The sequence below is a fragment of the Chlorocebus sabaeus genome, chromosome 22 (genome assembly GCF_047675955.1).
Source record: "Chlorocebus sabaeus isolate Y175 chromosome 22, mChlSab1.0.hap1, whole genome shotgun sequence".
Taxonomy (NCBI): Eukaryota; Metazoa; Chordata; class Mammalia; order Primates; family Cercopithecidae; genus Chlorocebus; species Chlorocebus sabaeus.
Window position 1 is genome coordinate 94,072,041 of NC_132925.1, and position 26,519 is coordinate 94,098,559.

At 37.8% G+C, this 26,519-nt stretch overlaps 1 protein-coding gene across 3 annotated transcripts in view; it reads right to left on the minus strand.

The window, feature by feature from the left end:
• The window catches only part of SACM1L (SAC1 like phosphatidylinositide phosphatase), a 54,887-nt gene that overhangs the window by 2,468 nt on the left and 25,900 nt on the right, over positions 1-26,519 (minus strand). For all 3 annotated transcript variants that reach the window (XM_007983928.3, XM_007983929.3, XM_038004062.2), the window contains exons 8-19: positions 23,273-23,374; positions 20,781-20,866; positions 19,913-19,999; positions 19,348-19,416; positions 11,600-11,679; positions 10,807-10,905; positions 7,584-7,722; positions 5,285-5,354; positions 5,097-5,169; positions 4,280-4,373; positions 4,070-4,162; positions 3,297-3,354 (exon numbers count right to left, since the gene is read on the minus strand). In XM_007983928.3, the coding sequence (XP_007982119.2) occupies positions 3,297-3,354; positions 4,070-4,162; positions 4,280-4,373; positions 5,097-5,169; positions 5,285-5,354; positions 7,584-7,722; positions 10,807-10,905; positions 11,600-11,679; positions 19,348-19,416; positions 19,913-19,999; positions 20,781-20,866; positions 23,273-23,374 (1,050 nt within the window). The remainder of the gene's footprint in view (positions 1-3,296; positions 3,355-4,069; positions 4,163-4,279; positions 4,374-5,096; positions 5,170-5,284; positions 5,355-7,583; positions 7,723-10,806; positions 10,906-11,599; positions 11,680-19,347; positions 19,417-19,912; positions 20,000-20,780; positions 20,867-23,272; positions 23,375-26,519) is intronic.

The following is a 26,519-nucleotide window of genomic DNA, read 5'->3' on the forward strand; positions in this document are numbered from 1 at the left end:
ACGGTGCAGTGGCTATTCACAAGCATGATTCCACTACTGATCAGCACGAAAGTTTTGTCCTGCTGTTTCCGACCTGTACTGGTTCACCATTCCTTAGGCAACCTGGTGATCTCCTGCTCAAAGAGGTCACCATATTGATGCTGAACTTAGTGCGGACATCCAATCAGCATAGCACACTACAGACCAGAACTCCTGGGCTCAACTGATCCTCCCGTTTCAGCCTCCTGAGTAGCTGGGACTATAGGCACACACCACAGCACCCAGCCAATAACATATTTGAATGACATATTTAGCCCAACTCTGCTGATACGCATTTTCCAAAGTCCGAAGTTCATAAAGGTTAGCAGCAGGCCAACGGGCAAAGATCTACTTTGTTTTACTCCTTGAATAGCTGAACCTAGAGAATAGCTTCTCTCTCTGCAACAGTACTGGCCTCATCTGCAGACGGAGAAACACATACAGGGAATAACGGCCAGTGAGAGAGCACACCAGGGAAGAAACCAGTCTCCAGACTCTTTCCTAACAAGCCCTCAGAGATCATGCTACATTTGTTTTCTATTCTCTTTGAAAACCACAGCAGGAGCTAGAAATCAGATATCGCCACACCCAAATGTCACAAAGTTCGTTATAACAATTAACTGACATGAGATGTTACTATCCACAGCATCCAATCTCTTTTTATGCAAAATATACTCAAATTTGTATAATTGCTAATTTTCATGGCTCTGAGTTTTAAAATTCTTCTTGGACAAAAAAAGAAGGGCAGTTCCTTATTGGCCACTCTGCTGGACACACCCTAAAGGAATCATCCATTTTATTCAGGCAGAGCCCTTGGTCTTGACTTTCCTGCCTCTCTAGAGGTTCTTTAGGTAAATGTGGGTATAGTCAGAACAACAAAATTAACTAATTTAACAGTACAGTGGCTCCCCAAAAATGGCATCCACTGGGTATGTTTTCAGGAAAGAAGGCAGAGGATCTACAGAGGAAATGAGAGCAGGGCTGGCCGCTGAGGAACCTGCACATGCTGCCTCTTCCTTCCTGACCCAAAACCCGCAGTCACGTCCCGGGCAATGCCTATGTCTCAACCTGTTTTTGTATTGCAAGGTAAGAATGGTTTTTACATTTTTAAATGGTTATAAACACAAAAACAAAGAATGTGCAGCAGAGACCACACACCATCCATAAAGGCAAAAATATTTACTACCTGCTCTTTACAGAAAAATTTTGCTAACTATAATAATAGTAAGATGGCTCTTTCCCCCTACTCAACATTTCAGCATTTAGTCAAAACTACATCATAACTGTCTACAGGGCTGAGCACTGAGGGGAATACCGAGACGAACAGGTAACTGAGCCTCCCTATCAAAAAGGTGACAGAATTAGTGGTGGTGGTGGAGTAAGAGTCCTTAATTCAGCAAACATTTACTGAGGGTTTACTATATCCTGGACGAAGCAATGAGTAATACACAGACCCTCAAAAAGTTGCTGATCCAGTGAAAAAGACAAACAAGTATGCAAATCATTACCATCCAAAAACAAATACACACTGGGTATGTCAGGTACACCAAAGAGGTATACTACCTCTGAAAAATAACTCCCTACGTATTAAGGAGGTTAAAAGAGGAAAGTGCTGGGAGAGAGGACCAAGAGTGCTGTGGAAATTCAGATAGAAGGTGAAGACTACTGTGTGGGAGAGACACTCTGTGAGAGGGGAGCATATGAATGGTGCCCTGAGGATGGTGGAATTCAGACAGGCAAGAAGAGGTTGGCTCAATGATTTCAGGATAGAGGATGAAGGCTGGAAGGTGCCTTTTCTTTCAGAGTGACTAGGATTGCACCTCCAAGGTACAAAAAAATACACCAAGTCTCAGACTTAAACCTCCAAAATACAGGACATTACTCAAAGGAGAATAAAGAATACATCTTCTCACTTTAATCTTAAATGCTTTATTAACTCAGTAACATAGCAAAATATTAGGAGAAAAAAGAAAACCAGTAAAGACTATGTCCACTCAGGTTCTTAGGCAATTTTACTCTCAACCTATTAAAATTTAATGATAAGTAATATCTTAATCCATTAACATTTATTTGAGTTGGTTAGACTATACATTCTATAAATGGAATACTTTGCAGCCATTAGCAATTAAGAACATGGGAAAACATACTGCTCAGTGAAAAAAAGCAGATAATGAAAATACGTATCTCACCTCTGAAAAAAATCAGAGACACTTATAAATATTAAAACATCAAAATGTTAAGAGTGGTGAGCTTCTCTCTCAAAGGTATGATGATAAATAATATTTTCTCCTTTTCTGCCTACGTGTGTTTTCTATAATTACTATGTATTACTTTGGTAATGTGAAAGGAAAATAAAATCTCAGTACTCCAAATTTACTATGCCAAAGAGAGAAGTTAAACTTGGGAACTGAGTCTCACAAAACTACCCTCCTTTTGTTCCTAAGTAGACAGCTGCAAAGATAGTGGGCCACATATCCTCCCAGATGGCCACCCTCACAAACTGTCACAAGCAAATTCCATGTGGGCCCCAAAATCTTTACCCTAAAAGACAGTCCTGTCGAATTTCCCTCACCCTGACATTGTAAATTAACAGTTTATTTTCACAGGTAAGGGACAAAGACTAGAAAATCATTCCTCCGCCCACCCCAAAACAAATGCAGATTTGACTTCTCCCTCTACTCTACGTTTACTTTGTCTTACATAAAACACAGATTTACTGAGGGGAGATGAATGCATAATTGACTGTTCCTCTACCCTTTCCTTTCACATGTAATGTGGATTCAGTGAGTGCTAATCAAAGCCTCACAAGAATGTGACCACTTATCTCACTACCTACCCTCCCCTTTTGTTTCCATTCCTCCTTCCCCTCCTGTACACCGTTTCACCATTTAATACTGAAGTCCTCAAAACCCTCTTTGGAAAAAGCACAAGATACTGATCCTACCGTAGCTTGTGTCTCTTTTTCCTGGGCAGGTTCTCAACCTTGGTAACTTAAGCCTCTGAACTGACTGAGACCTGTCTCAGACACTTATTGGTTCACAGCAATAAGAAAAACATGTTTTTAAAATCTGAGGTTTAAAAAAAACCCATCAAACTACTAGGTATGTTATTTTTCTTCCTGTCACATCTAATGACTAATTTCATCTACTCCACTTTACCCATTAAATTTAATAGGGAAACATCAAGTGTTCAGTGAACTCAAAAACTTAAGATGTTGTAAAAGAAAGGTCAACATTCTAACTAAGAAACAAATGGAAGAACGTGTGGAGCTGACTTACCAGCCATCAGCAAACAGATAATGCACATTGAAAAGGCAACAACCATGATAATAGGCAACTGGAAAAGACAACAGAAAGAGATAATCATTTAAGAATGCTAACCAATGGCTGCAAAATCAGTTGTGCATGCATTGCTTGGGAAAAGAAAAAAACTCATCTATCAGCTAATACACACAGTATCTTTTGTCAACAAAACATTATTATTTATGGGTTCAATCACAACTGCCCTAGACTTTAGATGGGGAAAGTGGTAAGATCGGAAGAAGCATGCTTTTGCTCCAAGCCAAAGAGTGCTAAATGGAAGGAGGATGCCCAGATGAGAACCTAGAACACTAGGTCTCCCTTCCATTCCAGGGCACTTGACCCACTGGAAAGAAAATCCAGAGGGGCTCTTGCAGAGTCTGGTGAACGGAGAAGTCAAAAAGGAGAGAAGCATCAAAAATAAACCTTGCCTTCCATGTAACAAGTCTGTCTCTGGCAATTCCCTCAATGTAAAAGAACTGAAGTTTTCCTGAAATGAGAAACCTTCCACTTTCCCTTTGCTTATGTGACATCACACGAAAAGCACGTGTGAGACACTCTGAGGAAAAGAAAACAAATGCTCCACAGTTACTGTACTCCTCAGCCTGACCTCTTTGGAAAACTTAAGTATTTATATTTCATGTAATGAAATATAAACAACATATAACGTTTTAAATTAAGGAGACTGAAACCATCTATACCTTCAGACACAATGCTTTTAAAAACTTGAAAAATACAAAATGGTTTCTTACAGCCAGGAATTTCCAATCCCTTGGAACACTTAAAGGACTATGAGATTCTAATTCATCCACTGAATAGTTTCCAAGAAATAAGTCTATGGAATCCTAGAACAGAAAGGAAGAAATTAGTAACTCACCAAACTCAGTGTGAGATAACACTAGTGATGAACGATGCAAAGATACAACCGCCTAATGCCAGCAAAGCATCAAATACAAACTTACTTGTCTAAATCCATCGGAAAAGTTGTTCTTATAATATCGTATCATTGAGTTCCAGCCATCCATTATAAGTCCCAAATGAGTTCTCTTTCCAGTTCTGGTTAAAGAGGTTAAATTTTAAGTTACAGGTTTGTACACTGAATTCTCACACTGTTTTATGGTCAATAAGCATAAGGTATAGAAATGAGTGACAGATTTTAAAAACTATCGCTGAAGATATAGATACTTCACAAAAGAAATCACTTGTAGGTCCAAGAAATACCTATTTTCTTTCTAAAATATTACCAAAGGAGGCACAAAGAAACACACTAATTCCAGTTGCAAAGACAAGAAATATGAAGAGAAATACATAGCCCAGGTTAAGTGGTAGGACACAGCAAAGCAGAGACTAGAAATCTTATTCTGCTCCCAGGGAATCCACACAGCAGAAAAAGAGCCACCGCATGCATAATACATTCAAAATGTTCTAATTCCTCATTACTCAGTGTGGTCTTTGAAAGCAGCATCAGCATCACCTGGGTGCTTTTTAGAGGCACATCTCAAGACTGGTGCTTCAGGTACACAGTAAGGTCTGAGAAGCACTGTGGAGCGGTGGCTCTCACCCCTCCCCAAGCATCAGAATCTCCCAGGGTGGCTAAGAACACACCAGAACCTGGGCCTCATCTCCCAGAAATCCTGACTTCACAGGTCTCAAGTGAAGCCCAGATGCTGGAGATTTGCTGCTGTTGCTGCTGTTGTCTGAGAGCTGCCCAGGTGATTTTTAAAAGCTCCAGGACTGTGAACTACTGATGTGGAATGCTATTTTAAAAGCACGGCTTGCCTGGTAAAGTCAGTCTTCAAGGCACCAGTTCCCGCATATTGCTTGGCACAAGCATTTGCGTTGTCAGCCCAGGCTGTAGAAAAAAGTGAAAACAGCTGATAATGATTAAGATGACAAAGTTCTAAATCCAGAATATTAATTTATTTCAAAATTTGAGCAACTTTGTCTATATTAAAGAAATGACCTACCATTTTTGTAAATCTTCTCAAATTCATCTTGTTCTTCAAGCTTTTGTCCCACATGCAAAACTCCTAGTCTCTGGAATAAAAACCACACCCAGATTTATGTGTAATCGATTTTAGCAGACATGATTTAGGAAGAAAAAGCAGTCCCCAAATTGTATCTCATGGTTCCTGGTTGCTGGATGCAGGCCAGAAGTGTCTGTTGTCTACAGGGAGCCCCAGCTTGCAGCAGCCGTCTCCTGCCCAGGGCAAACTGCAAAGCCTCTCCTGAGGGCACCTTTGCCTTGCAGCTCCCGCACTCCCTTGAGGGACGGCAGCAGGACTATATTCAGAGAGCGTGTCAGGAGGGAGAGTGAAAGCAGCTGTAGGATTCCAGCCGCTACTTCCTCCCTCCCTCTCACCCCTAATCTTCCACTGCTTCTACCCCCTTGAGATCCCCTCATAGGCATCATCCTTCAACTTCTTCACCCCTGAGTCACCCCAACCTTACCCTCTGTCCCAGGGACCTTTGAGAATCTGATGAATGCCACCTAATCTACCTCCCCAAAAATACACACACACACACACACACAGACCTTCACAAAGAATATCCCTGGGTTGCTGGGCCCCCTGAATCCCTTCTATGGACTCCCCTTTGGAGACCACGAACCACAGATGAGGGGTCCCTACCTTGTCTCAGACCATCACCTCTCAGAACCACCATCTTCATTGCTTACCTCAGATGACACCTCATCTCCACCTCAGAAGGAGTTATTCCCACCCTCAGACACAGCACAGGAGCCACCTTGGTGACCTTTAGCTGGGTAACAACTCTGCCTTCACTGGCAGACGTGGAGAGGCACAAGTAGACAGCCCCTACACTAGCAGGCAAAGCTGCTGGAGAGGCTCCTGCCCCCACTCTCTGAAAGTTGGTTAAGTTTCATAATACTATATATAGCGTGTAAAATTGTAAAATATGGATTGCAGAACCTAGTCAAGTAAGTTTTGGTTAATCAGCCATGGAACCAAACCATTCCTAATATTGTTTCTATTAAAAAATACACTCAGAAGACCTTCCAACAGACAAGGACATAGCACGATACAAACTACAGACTATTCCAACAGGGACAGCACTCCTCTAGCAGGTGCGACTTCAAGATTCAAGAAGCATTCATTCTGAAGGGGGTATTTTACCTCCATAATTTCTTTCTCGGTATCATACAACTGTCAGAAATAAAGTTGAATGCTTACTAATTCCCTGAACAGGAAACCATGTGGTATGCATTTTGTCTGCCCCTCACAACAAATGCCAATGTGATTTAGAAATTGGGGCTCTACGTCTTTTTCATTCCAAATATACACAGAAGAAAAAAACTATTTTTCTCATCAGCATAGTCTAGTGATAAAGCAAAGCTGTGTCAGAAACTTTTTACTTTGGAGTCAATATCCCTTGCTAGTAATAAGAGAAAGATAAATAGAAACAATCTTGAGGTGCTACTTTTGTACTAATGAAATAGAAAAAAAAGAGGCTAGACATAGTGGCTCAAGCCTATAATCCCAGCACCTTGGGAGCTGAGGCAGGTAGATGGCTTGAGCCCAGGGGTTTGAGACCAACTTAGGCAACATGGTGAAACTCTGTCTCTACAAAAAATACAAAAATTAGCCAGGCGTGGTGACACACGCCTGTAGCCCCAGCTTTGTGGGAGGCTGAGTAGGTATGATGGTTTGAGCCCAGGAGGCAGCGGTTGCAGCAAGCCGAGATTGCGCCACTGCACTCCAGCCTGGGCAACAGAGCCAGACCCCATCTCAAGGAAAAACAAAAAAAATTAAAATTAAAATATCAAATGCTGGAAAGAGTTCAATGAAATGGATTTACTTATTCATTGCTGGTGTCAGTGTAAACTGGAATGACACTCTTGGAAAATATAAATGTATTCTCTTTAACCCAGTAATTCTACTTCTAGGAATTAACATGAAGGAAATAATTCCAGTTAATAATAACATATACAGATGCATTCTCTACAGTGTTATTTATAAACTAAAAATGTAGCAATCTGAATGGCTTAGTAAATTACAGCACAACAATACAACCATCAGAAACTGTGATTACATAAATGCTAAGGGAAAATGGCAAAAGTGAAAACTGTGCATACACAGACTGACCATAGTTATGGAAAATGTGACATCCATGGGCAAGACACAAAAATAAAAAGAGCTGGGTTAGGGTGGGGGCAATGTGCATATTTTATGTTACTGGGTTTTGAAGATGATGTTTAATTTTCTGCTGTGTTGTTTTTCAATTAAAAAAAAAAAAAAGCATTCGCACCTGAAGTTGGGCCTGAAGTGAACGACGAGCTAACAAACTCTGGATCACATTGGTTCTATCTAGACAATCCATGCAATTGCTTCGGAACACGCCTTCCTGGTTTGCCACCACCTGGCCAGCAGAGTCCACTAGAAAATAACTAAAACATATTTGTATAAACACTCTCATACCAAAGAGGTCAGATTTACTAAGGACTTAACTCTTACAACATGGGTCTCATTTCAGTGACGTTATTGAAAACTGTAAATTAAAAGGTCAGATAGGAATGTGTAGTCAGGCATATGTGATTATCCTAGACCAAAAAGAAGTCTAAATGGCTGAGGCAAAACAGTCCCCCATCCAAAATATGGCTGAAGATTACAGATCATCTCACCCCAAAGATGTGAAAAGGTAGAGTTAAGAGTATTAAAAAGGTGGTTGTGCAAATCGATGATGTTTCCCAAAGCCAGATGAGGGTTTCCTCTAACATAATTATTCCAACGATATCCCTGGATGTCAGGGTTTTATGATTCACATACTATCTTTAGAATCCTCTGGGTTGCTTGTGAAAAAAGATTCCTGGCCTTGAGATCAACTGAATCAGAATCTCTGAGGCAAGGATTGAATATTTTGCATTAAAAATACTTTTAGCTGGGCGTGGTGGCGCATGCCTGTAATCCCAGCTACTTGGGAGGCTGAGGTGGAAGGATTACTTGAGCTTAGGAATTCAAGACCAGCCTGGGCAACATAACGAGTCCCTGCCTCTAAAAGAACAAAAACTTAGCCAGGCATGGTGGTGCATACCTGTATACAGTCAGAAGGCTAAAGTGGGAGGATCACTTGAGCCCAAGGGTTAAAGTCTGCAGTGAACTATGATCACACCACTGCACTCCAGCCTGGGTGACAGAGCGATATTCTGTATCTAAATTTAAAAAAAAAAAAAATTTTTTTAATACTTTCAAACATTCTTTTTTTTTTTTTTGAGATGGAATCTCCCTCCGTTGCCCAGACTGGAGCACAGTGGCGTGATCTCAGCTCACTCCAACCTCTGCCTTCCAGGTTCAAGTGATTCTCCTGCCTCAGCCTCCTGAGTAGATGTGATTACAGGCACCCACCATCATGCCCGGCTAATTTTTATATTTTTAGTACAGATGGGGTTTCACCATGTTGGCCAGGCTGGTCTTGAACTCCTGACCTCAGGTGATCCGTCTGCCTTGGGTTCCCAAAGCGCTGGGATTACAGGTGAGAGCCACAGCCCCCGGCCAAAAAAAAAAATTCTTAAATGGGTGATACATGCAAATAGTACAAGATTTATAAAGTATAATTGGGTATTATTTGAAAAATCAGTTTCCCTTTCTCCCCTTAAACACCCAAATCTCTGTACTGCAACCAACCACAGTTACCAGTTCCCATGTTTTCTTTAAACAAGCTCCTTGATAATTCTATGAATTCAAAAATCTGACAACACACAGTGTGCTGGTTAAGAATATGAATTCAGGAAGCAAACAATCTGTTTGCTAGTCTTAGCATCATATGCAACTTACTAATTGTAGAATTTTAAATAGTAAGCTTATTCATCCACAAAATGGAGGTAACAGCAGCACCACCATTAGGCTTCTCTAAGGTTTGAATGAGACAACACATAATGCACATAAAGTACTTAGCACAGTGTATGGAACACAGCATACAATGAATACCAGATAATATTAACTACTGAAATTTATTTTCCAAAATCCAAGAGGAGGAAGAAAATGCAACAGATTCATCAAGGGCTAAATACAAATTATGACCTCAGGAACAAGAGCCTGGAAGAATGTGTTAGGATGAAAAATCTACATATGGATCATGCAGAATTGGTAAGGTTCGTTTAGAGTTGGTGCACATACCTATGTGTGCAAGGGTGTATATGTGTGTTTGTACCCCATTAATACTTATAAAATCCCAGATATGTTATAAATATTATTGCTTAAACTATACAGTAAGTTATCATCTCTACTTTACAAATGAAGAAACTGAAGTCTGAAGATAGTAACTAAGTGGCCCTGGGTCATATTACTACTAAGAGAAAAACTTAAATTCAAATCAAGGTGTGTTGGACTCCAAAGCCCAGATTCTTTCCACTACCCCAAAAACCCCTAGAAAAAAATCTCAAGAGATCATCTGAAAGTCACCAGTGAAAGCTCTGCTCTCCCTGTGGACCATGGTGAACGGCAACGAACACAAACTCTGGAGTCAACCCTCCTTCTTTCTTACACTCCTGCATGGCAGCAGTTAATGGGTGAACCCAAGGAACCACCTCCTCCAACAACATGCCGGGCCCAGCCAATGTTTTCTCTAATGGCCCAACAACAGTAGGTCAATTTCCCTTCTGTGTTCGTGACAAAACCTCACAGAAAAAAAGCAGATTTAAATAACTGTAGTTGATTACCTAATGTATATAAAAAGACATTTTTGAAAACTGAGCAAATATCTATCAAAGAGGTTTTACTATATTATTGTGTAACAAATTAAAAAGTGCATTTGGGTTGGCAGGTTTACAACTATCACACATAGGCATAAGAAAATGATAGTATGGTTTACAGATTCCTTCTTCTGGCTTTTAAATCAGTAAAGACTGACGCGCACCGAGTATGGTAAACCTGAACCAGTATGATAATATAGTACTGCAAAGACATTCAGACTTTCGATCCATTAATCCTACTCTGAAGAATTTTTTAAAGAAATAAAAAAATTTAACAGATGTAAAATATGTATAATGATTCATGGCACCACAATCTTTCATAATAGAAAGAGGAAAGGAAATAAATCAGGTGCTCAGGGTGAAGAAAAGCACTTCTTTAGAACTACGTTATGACAAAACAATACAGAAAAGCCATTAAACCCTATCATTACAGACACTATACAGGTTAACAACAAAATACTTGTGATAGAATGTCTAGTGGAAACAACAATATAAGATATTAGTAAACCAAGTTCAATTATATAAAAATTTGTAAATGTGTGGTAGATAATTTATAAATATATGAAGATACCTGGCCTTGGGTCATTTTTAAGAATTTAAAAATATTTTGAAGTCACCAAGTCTCATCTTTTCAGTAAAGAAATTAAAAATAATAAAACAGTATAGATAAGCAATGACAATCCAGTGAACTATATTTATAAGTCTGCTGGATGATGCATGATAAAATATGACTGATATATATACCTCTTCTCTCTGTCTCCTTAAGGAAATAATATAGCTTACCTTAATTCATCTTGCATTTCTGCCACCTGATCCAATAAAATACTTAGTCGATCCCATCTCATATTTTTACATTCCTTATGGAAGTCAAAGGCAATGTATCTACCAAAAGAAAAGATATTCAGAAACCGACCAGAGATCATTCATTTTCCTTCTATTAATAATATCTTCATAAGCTGATTTTCCCCTTTATATAAGGGCATACATATTTCTTGGGAACACTAGAACCTCCTTCACTCTGGGTTTATCACTATACATATACTACATGCACACACACACCCCTTCTCATGCTCACACCTATCAGAGGAAAATATATATATATATATATGATATGAGCACATATATATATATATGTATACATGAAAATACAAAATACATGCATATGTCTATCCTCACATGTTCTTCTGGGGGCCCTCAGCAAGGAGTAGAGGAGAAACACAACAAATGCTTAGTGAAGTAAGCTCAAGTACAGCAATCAGGTATGCCCTGCAAAGAGGCCTTAGTCCAAATTCCTCAAGACAATTCTAGTGGCAAAGTATGACCTATGGAAACTCTCTGGGGCACAAAGCCTCAATGAGGGAATTTGAATCAGAGACTAAACTCAAAACTCGACTGAAAAGAAGTTATTCTGCAACATAATTTAATGCTACAGAAATTTCAAGCCAACAAAATATGCTCTGATCTATTGAAAAAAATGCAAGCTGAAATACATGTCTAGTGAGCTCTATGTAATCATGCACATATGTAAGTGAACATCTGATCTGAAAAGACCTGCAACAGATTTCTAGTGAGGTACCTCATCATTCCGCTTCCCAAAGAAGACACCATTGTTGCAAATGTCTGCTCAAGTGGCTTCTCTGAGCCCTTCTGGTTAATCTGTAAAAAATTTCAAACACCATAGTTTTCAGTTAATTTCAAAGGAGAGAGTGACATCAGAAAAAGGACAAACTAGGAAGCTCTAAGCTCTCATTCTCCCACAGAAACATAAAAAAATCCCAGAAGCTGTCTGAGCCAACTTTGTAGGAGCTCTAAAAAAAGATCAAAGGTTTTATAGTAACCTACCCAAGCACCCAATAAAGAAAAAGTCACTTTCAAAATGGTGGGAAAGTTTTGTGGCATTTAACTTGTCCTTGACCCAGCCCCTCCCCAGAGTGGTGACAATCTTAGTCTTACATGGGAATAACCTGGTTCTTAGTTCCCCTCATCAAACTAGAGGAGGCAGACCAGACCTTATCCGCAAATAATTGTGGACATCTGTTCTAACATGAAGGACTAACTGGTCTCTGTCCCACATACCTCTGAACACCAGCAGTAAAAATGGTGACCACTGCTTGTAAAAGCTACAAGAGGAATGTAAATCAATGGATGCCTGAGGCAAAATATCCTGTATGGGAACATATAATAGACCATTTAAAGACTGGAGAAGAAGCTGGGTGATATTCTTTGGGAAATTAGGACTTTCAAAAGCAGCCATGTACATGAAGGAGTTTTGAAGGCCACCCACACAACCAGGCAAGATGCATGCTCAGAAGAGTCCTGAGAAGACCTTAAACCTTCACCACAGACTGATCCCTAGGCTCACAGCAAGCCTGGCTAATCAGTAAAGGACTGTCCCAGCATACAACAAGTCTGCAAAGAATGGGGGACAGGGTTGTTCTCTCATTTTTGCTTTCCTTTTTTGTCTGTCTATTTCAGTTCTTGGAATTCAATGAAACTTGTCAAAACAGCTGAACATAAGCAAAAGGAACAGACCTCAGTGAACATACACAATAAGAAACAGTTTTGGCAAAAATAGTTCCGAAAAGTCTCAAGAAAAAAAAAAAAGGATTAGCAGAGTCTTTAACAATCAAATAAAACAAAAAACTCCCAGCAAACCCTAGGGGAAAAGGAGACTCTGACTTCCAGAGTTATGATATCATAATAATCAAACATACAATTAAAAAAAAATCACAGGTACACAAACAAACAGAAAAAAATGGCTCACTCAATGGAACATAAGAAATTGACAGAAATTGTTCCTGTGGAAGCCAAGACAGGACTTGGCTTATTAGATAAAGACTAGACTTATTAGACTAGACTTACTAGACTAGACTTATTAGACAAATACTTTAAAGCAACTGTCTTAAAAACAAAGAGCTAAGGGGAAACACAGACAAAGAAATAAAGAAATCAGGAAAACAATACACAAACAAAATGAGGATATCAACAAAGATAGAAAAATTATTATAAGAAGCCAAAAAATAATTCTGCAGCAAAAGAGCACAAAAAGTGAAATAAAATATTTAGCACTATGGGAATTCCAGGAGGAGAGAGAGAAAGGAGGAAAGAGATTTGAAGAAAACAAAAAGCCAAAACCTTCCCAAATGTGATGAAACATATGAATCTACAAACCAAAGCTCTGAATTCTAAGGAGACCCACACCAAAAACATTATAATCACATAGTTGAAAGACAAAAACAGAATCCTGAAAAGCAGCAAGAGAGAGGAGACTCATCACACACAAGAGATTCTCAACGGGATTATCCGCCAATTTCTCATCAGAAATCTTGGAGGCTGGAAGACAGTGGGATCATATATTTTAAATGCTGGAAGAAGAAAAACTGTCAACCAAGAATTCTGTATCTGGTAAAACGTCCGCTAAAAATGAAGGAAAAATTAAGACATTCATAGATAAACAAAACCTGAGGTAGTTTATTATCATTAAACCCAATCTATAAGAAATGCTAAAGGGAGTCCTTCAGTTTGAAATGAAAGTATGCTACACAGTAACTTGCAGCAATAGAGAGATACAACAGGCTGGACGTAGTAGCTCACGCCTATAATCCCAGCACTTTGGGAGGCTGAGGCGGGCAGATCACTTGAGGTCATGAGTTTGAGACCAGCCTGGCCAACATGGTGAAACCTCGTCTCTACCAAAAATAAAAAAAATTAGCTGGGTGTGGTGGCACACACCTGTAATCCCAGCTACTCGGGAGGCTGAGGCAGGAGAATCACTTGAACCCATGAGGCAGAGGTTGCAGTGAGCCAAGATTGTGCCACTGTACTCCAGCCTAGGTGACAGAATGAGACTCCATCTCAAAAAAAAAAAAAAAAAAAAAATCCAAAAAGGTAAAGACAAGGGCAAATATAAAAGCCAGTATTATTGAAATCCTGGTCTGTAACTTCCCTTCTTATTTCTACAGCATTTAAAAGTCAAATGCAGTCCAGAATGGTGGCTCACATCTGTAATCCTAGCGCTTTGGTAGGCTGAGGCAAGAGGATGGCTTGAGGTCAGGAGTTCAAGACCAGCCTGGGCAATATAGTGAGGACCCCCATCTCTATAAAAACACAAAAAAATTAGCCAAGCATGGTGGTATGCGCCTGTAGTCCTAGCTGCTGAGGAAGCTGAAGTGTGAGGATTCCTTCAGCCCAGGAGTTCAAGATTACACAGAGCTACGATCGTGCCACTGCATGCAAGCCTAGGCAACAGAGCAAGACCTTTTCTCTAAAAAATAAATACATACATACACAAATAAGAGCCAATTGCATAAAAATAATTATGTTACTGAAACACAATATATAAAGATGCAATTTGAAATGTTAACATAAAAAGGAAGCAAGAAGGCTTTACAGGAGTACAGCTTTTGTATGCTTCTGGTATCAATTCAAATTAGATACTTATAACATTAGGATATTGTATGTAATCCTCATGGTAACCACAAAGAAAACAGCTATAGAATATACACAAATGAAAATGAGAAAGTAATCAAAACATATCACTACCAAAAAAAATCAACTAAGCACAGTAAGAGAGAGTAATAGAGGAAATGAGGAACGAAAAACTAAAAGACACACAGAAAACAAATAACAAAAGAGCAGAAGTAAATCCTTATCAGTAATTACTTTAAATGTAAATGGATTAACTCTCCAATAAAAATAAGTAGACCAGCAAAATGGAAAAAAAATATGATCTAACTACATGCTGTCTCTAAGAGATTCATTTTAGACCTACCTAAAGACACATACAGGTTGAAAGAGAAAGGATGAAAAAACATATTTTGTGCAAATAGTAATCAAAAAAGAGCTGGAATAACTACACTAGTATCAGACAAGATACACTCTAAGTGAAATATTGTTACAAAAGACAAAAAAAGAACACTGTTTACTGATTAAATGGTCAATTTTCCAAGAAGATACAATTATAAACACATATGCAACAAACCATGACAGCCTGAAGATGTAACTAAGCACACTGACAGAACTGAAGGGAGAAACAGAAAATTATATAACAATAGTAGGGGCTGGGTGCGGTGGCTCACGCCTGTAATCCCAGCACTCTGGGAGGCCGAGGCGGGCAGATCACGAGGTCAGGAGATTGAGACCATCCTGGCTAAATAGTGAAGCCCTGTGTCTACTGAAAATACAAAACATTAGCTGGGCGTGGTGGCGGGTGCCTGTAGTCCCAGTTACTCAGGAGGCTGAGGCAGGAGAATGGCGAGAATCCGGGAGGTGGAACTTGCCGTGAGCCGAGATCGCGCCACTGTACTCTAGCCTGGGCAAGAGAGACTGTCTCCAAAAAAAAAAAAAAAAAAAGGAAACTTCAATACCCTACTTTCAACAATAGAACAATTAAACAAAGACGAATAAGCAAATACAGAATAAAATAGAGAAATTAAACACCATCATAAGCCAATCAGACCCAACAGACACATACATATTACTCTACCCAATAACAGCAGAATACACATTTTTTTACAAGTACACATGAAATATTCTCTTTTTTTTTTTTTTTTTTTTTTTTGAGACGGAGTCTAGCTCTGTCACCCAGGCTGGAGTGCAGTGGCCGGATCTCAGCTCACTGCAAGCTCCGCCTCCCAGGTTTACGCCATTCTCCTGCCTCAGCCTCCCGAGTAGCTGGGACTACAGGCGCCTGCCACCTCACCCGGCTAGGTTTTTTTTGTATTTTTAGTAGAGACGGGGTTTCACCGTGTTAGCCAGGATGGTCTCGATCTCCTGACCTCGTGATCCGCCCGTCTCGGCCTCCCAAAGTGCTGGGATTACAGGCTTGAGCCACCGCGCCCGGCCGAAATATTCTCTAAGACAAACTATACTCTAGGCCACAAAACAAGTTTTAACACATTTTTAAAAATTCAAATCACATTAAGTATATATTCTGATCACAACAGAAAGCTAAAAATCAAGAATAGAAGGAAAACTAGAAATTTCACAAACATGAAAAACCAACAACATACTGAACCACTGGTTCAAAGACAAAATCCCAGGAAGAGAAATTAGAAAATACCTGAGACAAATGAAAACAAAAATACAATATACCAAATGTACGAAATAAAGCAAAAACAGTGCTGAGGAAAATTTCTCGCTGTAAATGCATACATTAAAAAAGAAAACCTCAAAGCAATAACCTAATTTTATACTTTAAGGAACAAGAAAAAGAAGAGCAAACTAAACCCAAAGCTACCAGAGGAAATAATAAAAATTAGAGATAAATGAAATAGAAAATATAAAAACAATAAAGTCAATAAAACTAAAAGTTGAACTTTGAAAAGATCAATAAAATTCACAAACTCTTAGCTAGAATGACCAAAACGAAACAAAAGACTCAAATTACTAAAATCAGGAGTGACAGTGGACATTACTACCAATTTCGGAGAAATAAAAAGAATTTAAGAGAATACTATGAACAACTGTATGCCAACAAGTAGGATAACCCAGATTGGCAAATTCCTAGACACATAATCTGCCAAAACTGAATCATGAAGAAAACAGAAAATCTAAATAGACCAATACGTAGTAAGGAGATCGAATCAGTAATGAAAACAAACAGAAAAAAAAGTCTCCTAACAAAGAAAAACCTGGACTAGATGGCTTTACTAGTGAACTCACCAGTGAATTCTACCAAAATTTAAAGAATTAACACCAGTCTTCCTCAAACTCTACCAAAAAGATGAAGAAGAGAGAACACTTTCTAACTTATTCCGTAAAGATAAGATTATCCTGATATCAAAACTAGACAAAGATATTACAAGAAAACTACAGGCCAATATCCTCTATGAATATTAATGTAAAAATCCCCAACCAAACACTAGCACACCAAATTCTGCAGCATATTTAAAAAGTATATACCATGACCAAAGGGATTTATTCCCACAATGTAAGGCTGGTTCAATATACGAAAATCAATCAGTATAATACACCACATTCATAGAATGAAGGAAAAAAACAAGCATCTCGATTGATACAGAAAAGTATCTGACAAAATTCAACAACCCCTTCTTGATAAAAACATTCAACTGGATAACTTAGAAAAAGAAGAAAAGTTCCTCAACATAAAGGCCAATATGTGAAAAACCCACAGCTAATATCATATTTAATGATGAAAGACCAAAAGCTTTTCTCCTAAGAAAAGGAATAAGGCAAGGATACTTGTTTTCACAATTTCTGTTCAACATAGTATTAGTAGTTCTAGCGACAGCAATTAGGCAAGAAAAAAAAATAAAAGGCATCCAAATTGGAAAGGAAGCATAAAATTATCTCTGTTCACAGGTGACATGATTTTACATACAGAAAATCCTAAAAATTCTGCAAAGTAGCTATTGGAGATTATAAATTCAACAAAGTTGCAGCATACAAAAATCAAGACACAATAATCAGTTGCATTTCTCTATACTAACAATGAAATATCCAAAAAGGAAACTACAAAAACAATTTCATTTACAATAGCAAAACAAACAAACAAACAAGCACCATTCAGGCATAAATACTCAAAAATAAATTTAAACAAGGACGTGAAATGCATGTACACTGAAAACTGCAAAATATTGCTGAAAGAAATTTTTTAAAATATAAATAAATGAAAAGACACCTGCATTGCTGGACTGACAAACAATATTACTAAGACAACAGTACTATTAAAAGTGATCAATCTGTCAATTAAATGCAATTGCTACTAAAATCTCAATGCCACTGTTTGCAGAAATAGAAAAACCAAGCCTAAAATTCATAAGCAATCTCAAGGGATCTCAAGTAGCCAAAATTATCTTGAAAAAGGAGAAGGAAGTTGGAATTATCACATTTCCTGATTTTAAAACTTATTACACAAAGCTGTAGTAACCAAAATAGTGTTATCCTGTCCTAAGGACAGACACAGAGACCAATGGACTAGAACAGAGCGTCAAGATAAGACCTTACATATGTGTTCAACTGATGCTTTATTAGGGTGACAGACTATTTAAAGGAAAAGAACAGTCTTTTATAAATGGTGCTGGGAAAACTGGATATCCATATGCAAAAGAATGAAGTTGGACCCTTACCCCTACACTATATACAAAAATTAACTCATGTGCAGTGATAAGAAGTAATACACAGACACACATACACACAAAACAAATTAACTCAAAACAGACCAAAGGCCTGTAAGATCTAAAACCATAAAGACTCTTAAGAAGAAAATATAGGGGTAACTTTATGTTACTGGATTTGGTGACAATTTCTTGAATTTGACACCAAGAGCAGAGGCAACAAAAGAAAAACTAGATAAGCTGGACTTAAACAATTTGTATCCCAAGGACATTGTCAAGACAGTAAAAAATCAACCTAAAGAGTGGGAGAAAATATTTGTAAAGCACCTGTCTGCTAAGAGATAAATATCCAGACTTCATTAAGAATGACTACAACTGAAACAAAAATGACCTGATTAAAAAAGAGCCAAAGGATTTACGTAGGCATTTCTCCAAAGAAGATACACAAATGGCCAATCAGCACATGAAAAGACACTCAAAATCACACAAATCATTAGAGAAACGTAAATCAACTCAATACCACGAGACACCACTCCACACCCATCAGGATGGCTATAATTAAAAACTCATACACACACACACACACACACACACACACACACACAAAACAAAACAGAAAACAACAATTGTCAGCAAGGATATGAAGAAACTGGAACTCTGGTGTATTGCTGGTGGGAATACAAAATGGTGCAGCCGCTATGGCAAACAGTATGGTGGTTCCTCAAAGAGTCAAACATAGAATCACCATATGATCCAGCAATTCTACTTCTAGGTAAAAGCCTAAAAGAACTGAAAACAGGGACTCAATCAAACAGATCCTTGCACACCACCAATGTTTATACACACACACACACACACAATGGAATATTCTTCGGTCTTAAAAAAAGAATGAAATTCTATACATGCTACAAGATGGATGAACCTTAAAAACATGAAAAAAGACAAATATTGTATTATTCCACTTACATGGGGGTACTCAGAATAGACAAATTCAGAGAGACAGAAAGTAAAATAGAACTACCAGGGCCTGTGGGGAGGGAGGTAATAGGAAGTTAATTATTTAATGGATAGAGTTTCTGTCTGGTATGATGAAATGTTGTGGAAACGAACAGTGATGATGGTTGCACATTACGAACTACTTAATGCCACTGAACTGTACACTTAAAAATGGTTAAAATAGTAAATTTTCTGTCAAGAAAAAGTTAAGGTTCCCCTGCCCCCGCCCCAAGAAACATAAGAAACATACCAGATTGATTATAACTTGTTTTCCATAAATAATTACTTGGGAATCAAAATGCCTTTGGAAACCATCCATCTAGAGGGAAAAGAGTTACATATTTTACTGGAGTACATTATGTAATTTATAAATATAATTTAAATATTTTAAAAGGACCTCCTTAAATGTCTTATTTCTATATTCAAAAGAATGATGTCAGGATGTGAACTATGTCTTCTAGATATTCTAAATGTCATCTAGTAATCATAAGCTATTTTACTCTGAGCTGCAACACTGCCACTTTCATTCTGAATACAACCTCAGAGGAATATATTAAGTACTCTAAAAAGCATAAATTTACAAATCTTACTGAGATCTCTTAAATCCTTACTTGCCACGCCATTCAATCATAGTTTGTTTTTCTATATTTCTAACGTGCCACCCACACAACTTTTGGTTTAGGGGTTTACTATGTGCTAGAACCAAGAAGAGCCTCAAAGATGTTGAATGCTGATTTAGGGGAGATACATTCTTTACATGCAAATTATAATGCTATTAAGCTTCTATTTTTAGCCAACAAAAAAGGCATACACACGTGATTTGCTGCTTTGCTGATCTGTGGCAGTGGTTTGTACTTGAGGTTTGGTCTTTGGGACCAGAAAACAGGTATTGATCCTCGAGTCTAAAAGAAAAGAGAGAAATGTGAAAAGAAACACAAACATATTTGTTTTTCTCACCTTACTTATTGTCAGCGGTATATAAATTAATGAACATGCACGGAAAAAAGTAATACAACCTACCAACTATTTTAAAAATCCACGTGTATCTCTCCTAAGGTTCATATTTTACGAAAAAACATTTAGAACTTTTTCTCCTTCTAGTTTTATATACACGGCATTTGTGTAGTAGATAATTCTTTATTTCCCCGAAATTCTACATTTATCTATGAGTAAAAATTAACAGGTTACATCTGTTATATAATTTGGCATTATGAAAAAATTAGAAAATTGCTTTATTCATTTTCAAATGGATATGTTTATCAACATATGACTATATTTGGACACTAACGCTCTGGAGCAGCAAGTGGTCCACAACTCCATAAGGCAAGAGAAGAGACATCTCACAGTGGCAGGTAAAGTCAATCATAAGCCATCAGCTTGTCCTATCATCACTGCCCTGAATACATGTAAATGGTTCAACAGACAGATGGCTCCATTTCCATAACTCTCCTTGCACCTCCTAGCCTACCCTCTCCTCCAGGGATTTAATTTAAGGGCAGGAAATTTCAGTAGGTTAGTGCCAGATTAATGGACTTTCCTTTTTTGGGTGAACTTTTTCTGTAGATAAAAATATTACATAAGAACGGAGGGGAAGGGAAAAGAGGGAAATTTCAACATGACAGAAAATTACAATCCAAGCAGAAAAGGCCAACTCACTGACTGCCTAACAGACTAACAACTTGCCTGTACAAATGAAGCTTTGCTCCCATTGTAGTGCACAATTTGTTCTGTTTCTACAAAGTTAGCTGCATGGCCTTCAGAATCAATTCCTAAGTAGAAAAAAAATTAAGAATTAACTATACTGATTACGTAAAGAAACACTTCAGAAACCCACTAATTCAGGTTAACTTGGAGAGAACTAAGTCAGTTCAAATTAGTGGAAAAGTCATTATGAAAATACAATTCAAACAAACTCATTATACATGATCAGAAAACTAACAGAAGCTCGCTCACTTTAAACAGGTTTAAAGAGGAGTATAAAAACCTATTAATAAACAGATGAAGTTGGTTACTCTTAAATACACTGATTGTTCCTACATGCAAAATTCTTCTAAAATAGTGTTTCTCAAACTTGAGACATCTTTTAAAGAAAAAAAAAAATTCTCAAGGATCCCTGAGAAAATGTCCATAGATCCTAATTTGAAAAATACTAGTTTGAAAGGTAACACTATCAATTTAGGTAATTATACTTAGTAACAACACAATACTCAACGTAAATACAGGCCATTTTATTTTTATTTATTTATTTTTTGAGATGGAGTTTCATTCTTTTTGCCCAGGCTGGAGTGCAATGGCGCGATCTCGGCTCACCACAACCTCTGCCTCCCGGGTTCAAGAAATTCTCCTGCCTCAGCCTCTCAAGTAGCTGGGATTACAGGCATGCGCCAGCATGCCCCACTAATTTTTGTATTTTTAGTAGAGATGGGGTTTCTACATGTTGGTCAGGCTGGTCTCGAACTCCCAACCTCAGGTGATCCGCCCGCCTCACCCTCCCAAAGTGCTGAAATTACAGGTGTGAGCCACCACACCTGGTGAATATAGACCATTTTAAAATATTTTGTTATAACAATGCAAATGGTCTCCAGCAGATGCTTATACTGATTTTAATTATGAAAATGAAAACACAAAAACTGTATGTGATCCTCTGTAATTCCATAAATATGCTCACAAAACCTAGTTCAAAAAGCAAAGTGGATTCTTGATGCTGTTTAGTTCTTTCAAATATTTGAGGCATTCCTTTAAAAATGTATTTACATAATCTATTTTTACAAGGAAAAGCTTGCTAAGCAAATGCAACTTTCAAGCTAGTCCCTGACCCAAATTACCAAATTATCGGAAAGAAATCAATGGGTTTTTAACTGTGCCAAGTATTTCCTAACATCCTTTCTATCTCACATATTTCTCACATATAACATTCGGAGGTATATGCGAAGTATCACTGTTTTTGTTACCATATCACCAGAAGCGGCCAAAATTATAGCGCCAAATCAGCAATGACATGACTCCTCAATACTTTATGAGATTACCTGTCAGAGGCACAGGCTATCCTTGCTTCCTTTAGTAATTCCTACTAAGGAACAACATCCAGTTATTTTTAAAAGTGAGAGTCAGAGTGAGAGACAGTATGTGTGTTTCTGTGTATGAAAGAAGGATCTTTATGAAAAGATTTGCAAGACATATTAAGAAAAAAAGGAACCAAGGTACAGAAAAATATGCATAGAATATTATCACTGTCTAAAAAAAGGAGGAAGAGAAGGGCACATACCTGTATTAGCATAAAAATTATCCGGAAGGATAAACAAGAAACTAACATCTGATTAGCTGGTAAGGGGGTAAGAACCGAGCAGATGAGGTCAGAAATGGGAGATATTTTTCATCGCATTAAAAAAATACTTTTTGATATTTGAAATATGTAAATGCACTACCTGTTCAAAAAATTTAATCAAAAACTATGTTTCCATCCAAGAAAATCTAGTTATAAGAGAGTTGCTATCTCTAATTTGGTTTGTGATCTTGGCCAGGTCACAAACTCAATGTTATTCTTCCTCTGCTACGAGAGATATTAAGCAAATAATCTCTACAACTTTCTGGCCCCAAGCTACAATTTATTTAATGGCTTAGGGCCATAAAATATGCTGATATATTCTGGTTAAAAAAAAATAGAAAGATTGGAGAAACTCCTTTCCATAATGACAGTAAGCTTTAATACAGATTTTTAAAGTTTAGTTCAGCGAAATAAGCATGTTGCTAGTACAAAGTCTGGAAAATAAATGCTCAAAATGTAAATGTTCACAAAGTTGAAGGCATAAAGCAAATGACTAGCTTCATGCATGCAAAAAAACCTAAAAGCAATACAAGAAAATACTTTCTAAGTTATGTTACTGAAAACTACACTGAGTTCAGCTGTGCTTTCAGACATCCAGCGAACAACATGATCAGTTCCTCTTCAAGCAGTAAGCAGTAGCCTACAAGTATAACATTAACATTTGCAATGCAATTACAGTAGCTGAAGCATGGAAGACCTACCTAATTATTATAATGAAGTAGGAGATAAATACTTAGCAAGGCTATCAAATGATAATGAAAACAAATAAAATATAAAAGGTTACATTCGTGTCACCGTAAGACAAAATATTAATTACAGATATGATCCATGCTGACAAAATTAATCTCACCTCTTACATAATAGCGCACACCAGCTCTGAAACAGCTCCTCCTCGAGATGAGAATCCAATCAAAGTATTTTCCATTAATAGAACATGAATGCATGGTAATAACTTAACTACATTAAGAAAAATACAACATATAATAGAAATCATAAGCATTGTTTCTAGATTGTTTGAATGCATCTACCCTAATAATGGTCTTTAAGAGAAAAAATGACAGAGTATACAAATCCTCCTGAATATTCACAAGCCCTCAGTACTATAATCAACTGTGAAGCTCTGTCAAGTTAATAACCCTGTGACATGAACGCAATATATTTAAGAAGTTCACTATGGTGTTTTTATTTAAATGATATGTTTCCCTTTTCCTGATATCCTCAATCACTTTCTAAAGAATTAAGTATAAACCACATCACTGAAAAATCTACTATGAATGGAAAACATAAATTTAAAATAGATTAACTTTCAAATAAGAAACAAAAAAGCGGGGGACGGAAGGCTAGGCTTCTGCAGTTAAGGAAAAAAAAAAAAAAATGAAATGCATGACACATAATTATAAATTAGCCATAACAGCTGGTAAGCATATGAAGATTCACAGATTAAAGTGAATTAAACAAAAGTTACCTAGAAATGGAAATTCTGACTCTACCTTATCCTCAAAATAGAAAAGGTGAACTTCAATATGAAAGACTGTATCTCCCCCTTCTTTATATAAAGTTATTTCCCTTAACTACTAATAATAGTATATGCTATAGGACACTTCCTATACCATTCAGTAATATAAACAGTCATATACCTAGAAATTCTAAAGGCTGATCTTTAGATCACTTCATTCCCAGAGTAAAGGGTTGCAAAAGCTTCTGGAATTGGCATACCTCTTACATTAAATGTTTTTATTATGAAATATAATAAACAGTAAAATATAATGTATGCAACTATTTACCATAGTTAAATATCCATTTAGTATGGGGAGTTGATATTAATTGGGTAAGAATTTCTTACTGGAGTGATGGAAACAGGATGCTGGTAGCACAACACTGTGAATGAAATTAATGCCACTCACTGAATTACACATCTAAAAATGATCAAAAAGGCAAATTGTTTATTAAATATATTTGATCATAATTTTAAAAATTACACATACACACACCCCTTTGTACCCACTAGCATCTTTGAAGCACCTTTCTGTGTGGCTCCCTTACTGCTCTCTAAGAAGTAACTACCATCCACTCAGCTCATCATTCCCTTGTCTTTCTAGTTTTGCCACTAAACAACTTCCTGTTTAGTCTGCACAGCTTTTGGCTTTTTTTTTTTTTTTTTTTAAAACGTAACAGGAATTAACCTGTATGTATTCTTTCAGTTCTCCTTATTTGCTCATTATAGTCAGGAGGTTCATTTGCTGCTGCTATGGCTGTATAATATTCTACTACACGACTAGATTACAGTTACTTATCCATTCTACTGTCCATGGACATGCCAGGTGTTTCCAGTTTTACTATTATAAACAGTGTTGCAATAAACATCTCTGTACAGAACAAGCAGAAGTGGCTCTAAGGAGCAGTACTGCTGGGTTACAGAGTATATTCCTCATCTGATCTTATTAGGAAATTCCATATTGTTTCAAGAATTACTTTGGCTTCTCACCTTTACCAACATTTGATATTGTCTGCTTTTTTAAAAAAAAAAATTATTTATGCATTTATTTACTTGAGAGAGAGGCTCTTGCTGTGCTACCCAGGCTGGAGTGCAGTGGCACCATCAAGGCTCACTGCAGCCTCAAACTCCTGGGCCCAAACCATCCTCCCGCCTTGGCCTCCCAGACAGCTGGGTCTACAGGCACACGCCACCATGTCTGGCTAATTTATTGTCTGCTTTTTAACGTTTGCCACACTGTGGCTAGCGGAGCAAGGGGGTATGACAGAAAGGTTTTATTGTTTCAATGGCCTTACTTTTTCTCCTTCCACATTTGTTGAGGTTTGGTTATGGTATTTTCTACATGTAATACTTTTTCTTAATATAATTTGATGCATCCATTATAAAGCATAACAGCATAACAAAGTATTTGTGAACCTACCATCCAACTTCAAAACAGTACCAAAACCGTGAATCTATTTATCTGCTCCTTCCCTATTCTATCCAACTGTGTTCTCACCTAGAAGTAACTATTCTCAGGTTTATGGAGACCATTCTCCTATCTTTTTAGTTTCATCACATGTGTGCTTAGAAACACACAGCTTGCTTTTTTGTAAAAATGAAACTACACTATTTATAAACTTCAAGCCCTTGTGATGTTCATGGTATTGCTCTAACATGGTACTGTGAACATTCTGGAAAGACCTCCTGGTATGAATGTATTGGGTAGGCACTGGAGAAGTGCCGGAAATTCACAAAAGAACACCAAATGATTTTCAAAATGGTACCTAATGACATCAGCAATGAGTTGAGTTGCTAACGACTCATCTCTATTACCTGGTATCATTAGACTTGATAAGGGATCCTCTTGAGCTCCCAATTCACTTTCCTTTGAAGCCCATAGCACTAGAGAAGACTCCAAGGTAGTATCTGCTCCCTTACTCACCCAAATTATCTATTTTGAGCCAGGGCACAAAGACGAGCAGGGCAGATAAGCCTGCTCTTAAAATCTAGCAGAGAATATGACTGACTGCTTTATGAATCATGTTCCTCTGATTGTAAGACAAAAACATATACACTTTAGAGAATTCAGAAAGCATGAAAGGAACAAGAGTAAAATAAAAACTGAATCCCATCAGCATTAACTTTTAAAATGTGAGTATATTTACTTCCAGCCTTTCATCAGTGAGTTACTCCCGGGAACATCCACGCCTTCTCTGCAGGATGGCCATTTCACATACTCCCCTCAACCTGCAACATTTCTCCCTCATCCCACTCACAGCCCATTATGTCACTTTATATGGCGCTGTAAAAATAAAAGCCCTCCACAGGCCCCGATCACGTTTACACACCCACCAGCATCCACATCCAATCTGCTTCCCTTCTACAGTGGGAGGTGAGCAGTCCACACCAGGCCGTCTACCTGTGCGCTGACCCCACCCACCTCACACATTCTTGGACATCACTCTAGCATGCACCTTCACCAAATTTCCCCTTCTCAAAAATCTTTTGAGTAGAGGTCTTCCTCTGTCACCCAGGCTAGAGTACAGTGGTGTGATCATAGCTCACTGCAGCTTCAAAATGGGGTCAAGCGATCCTCCTGAATCAACCTCCTGAGCAGGTG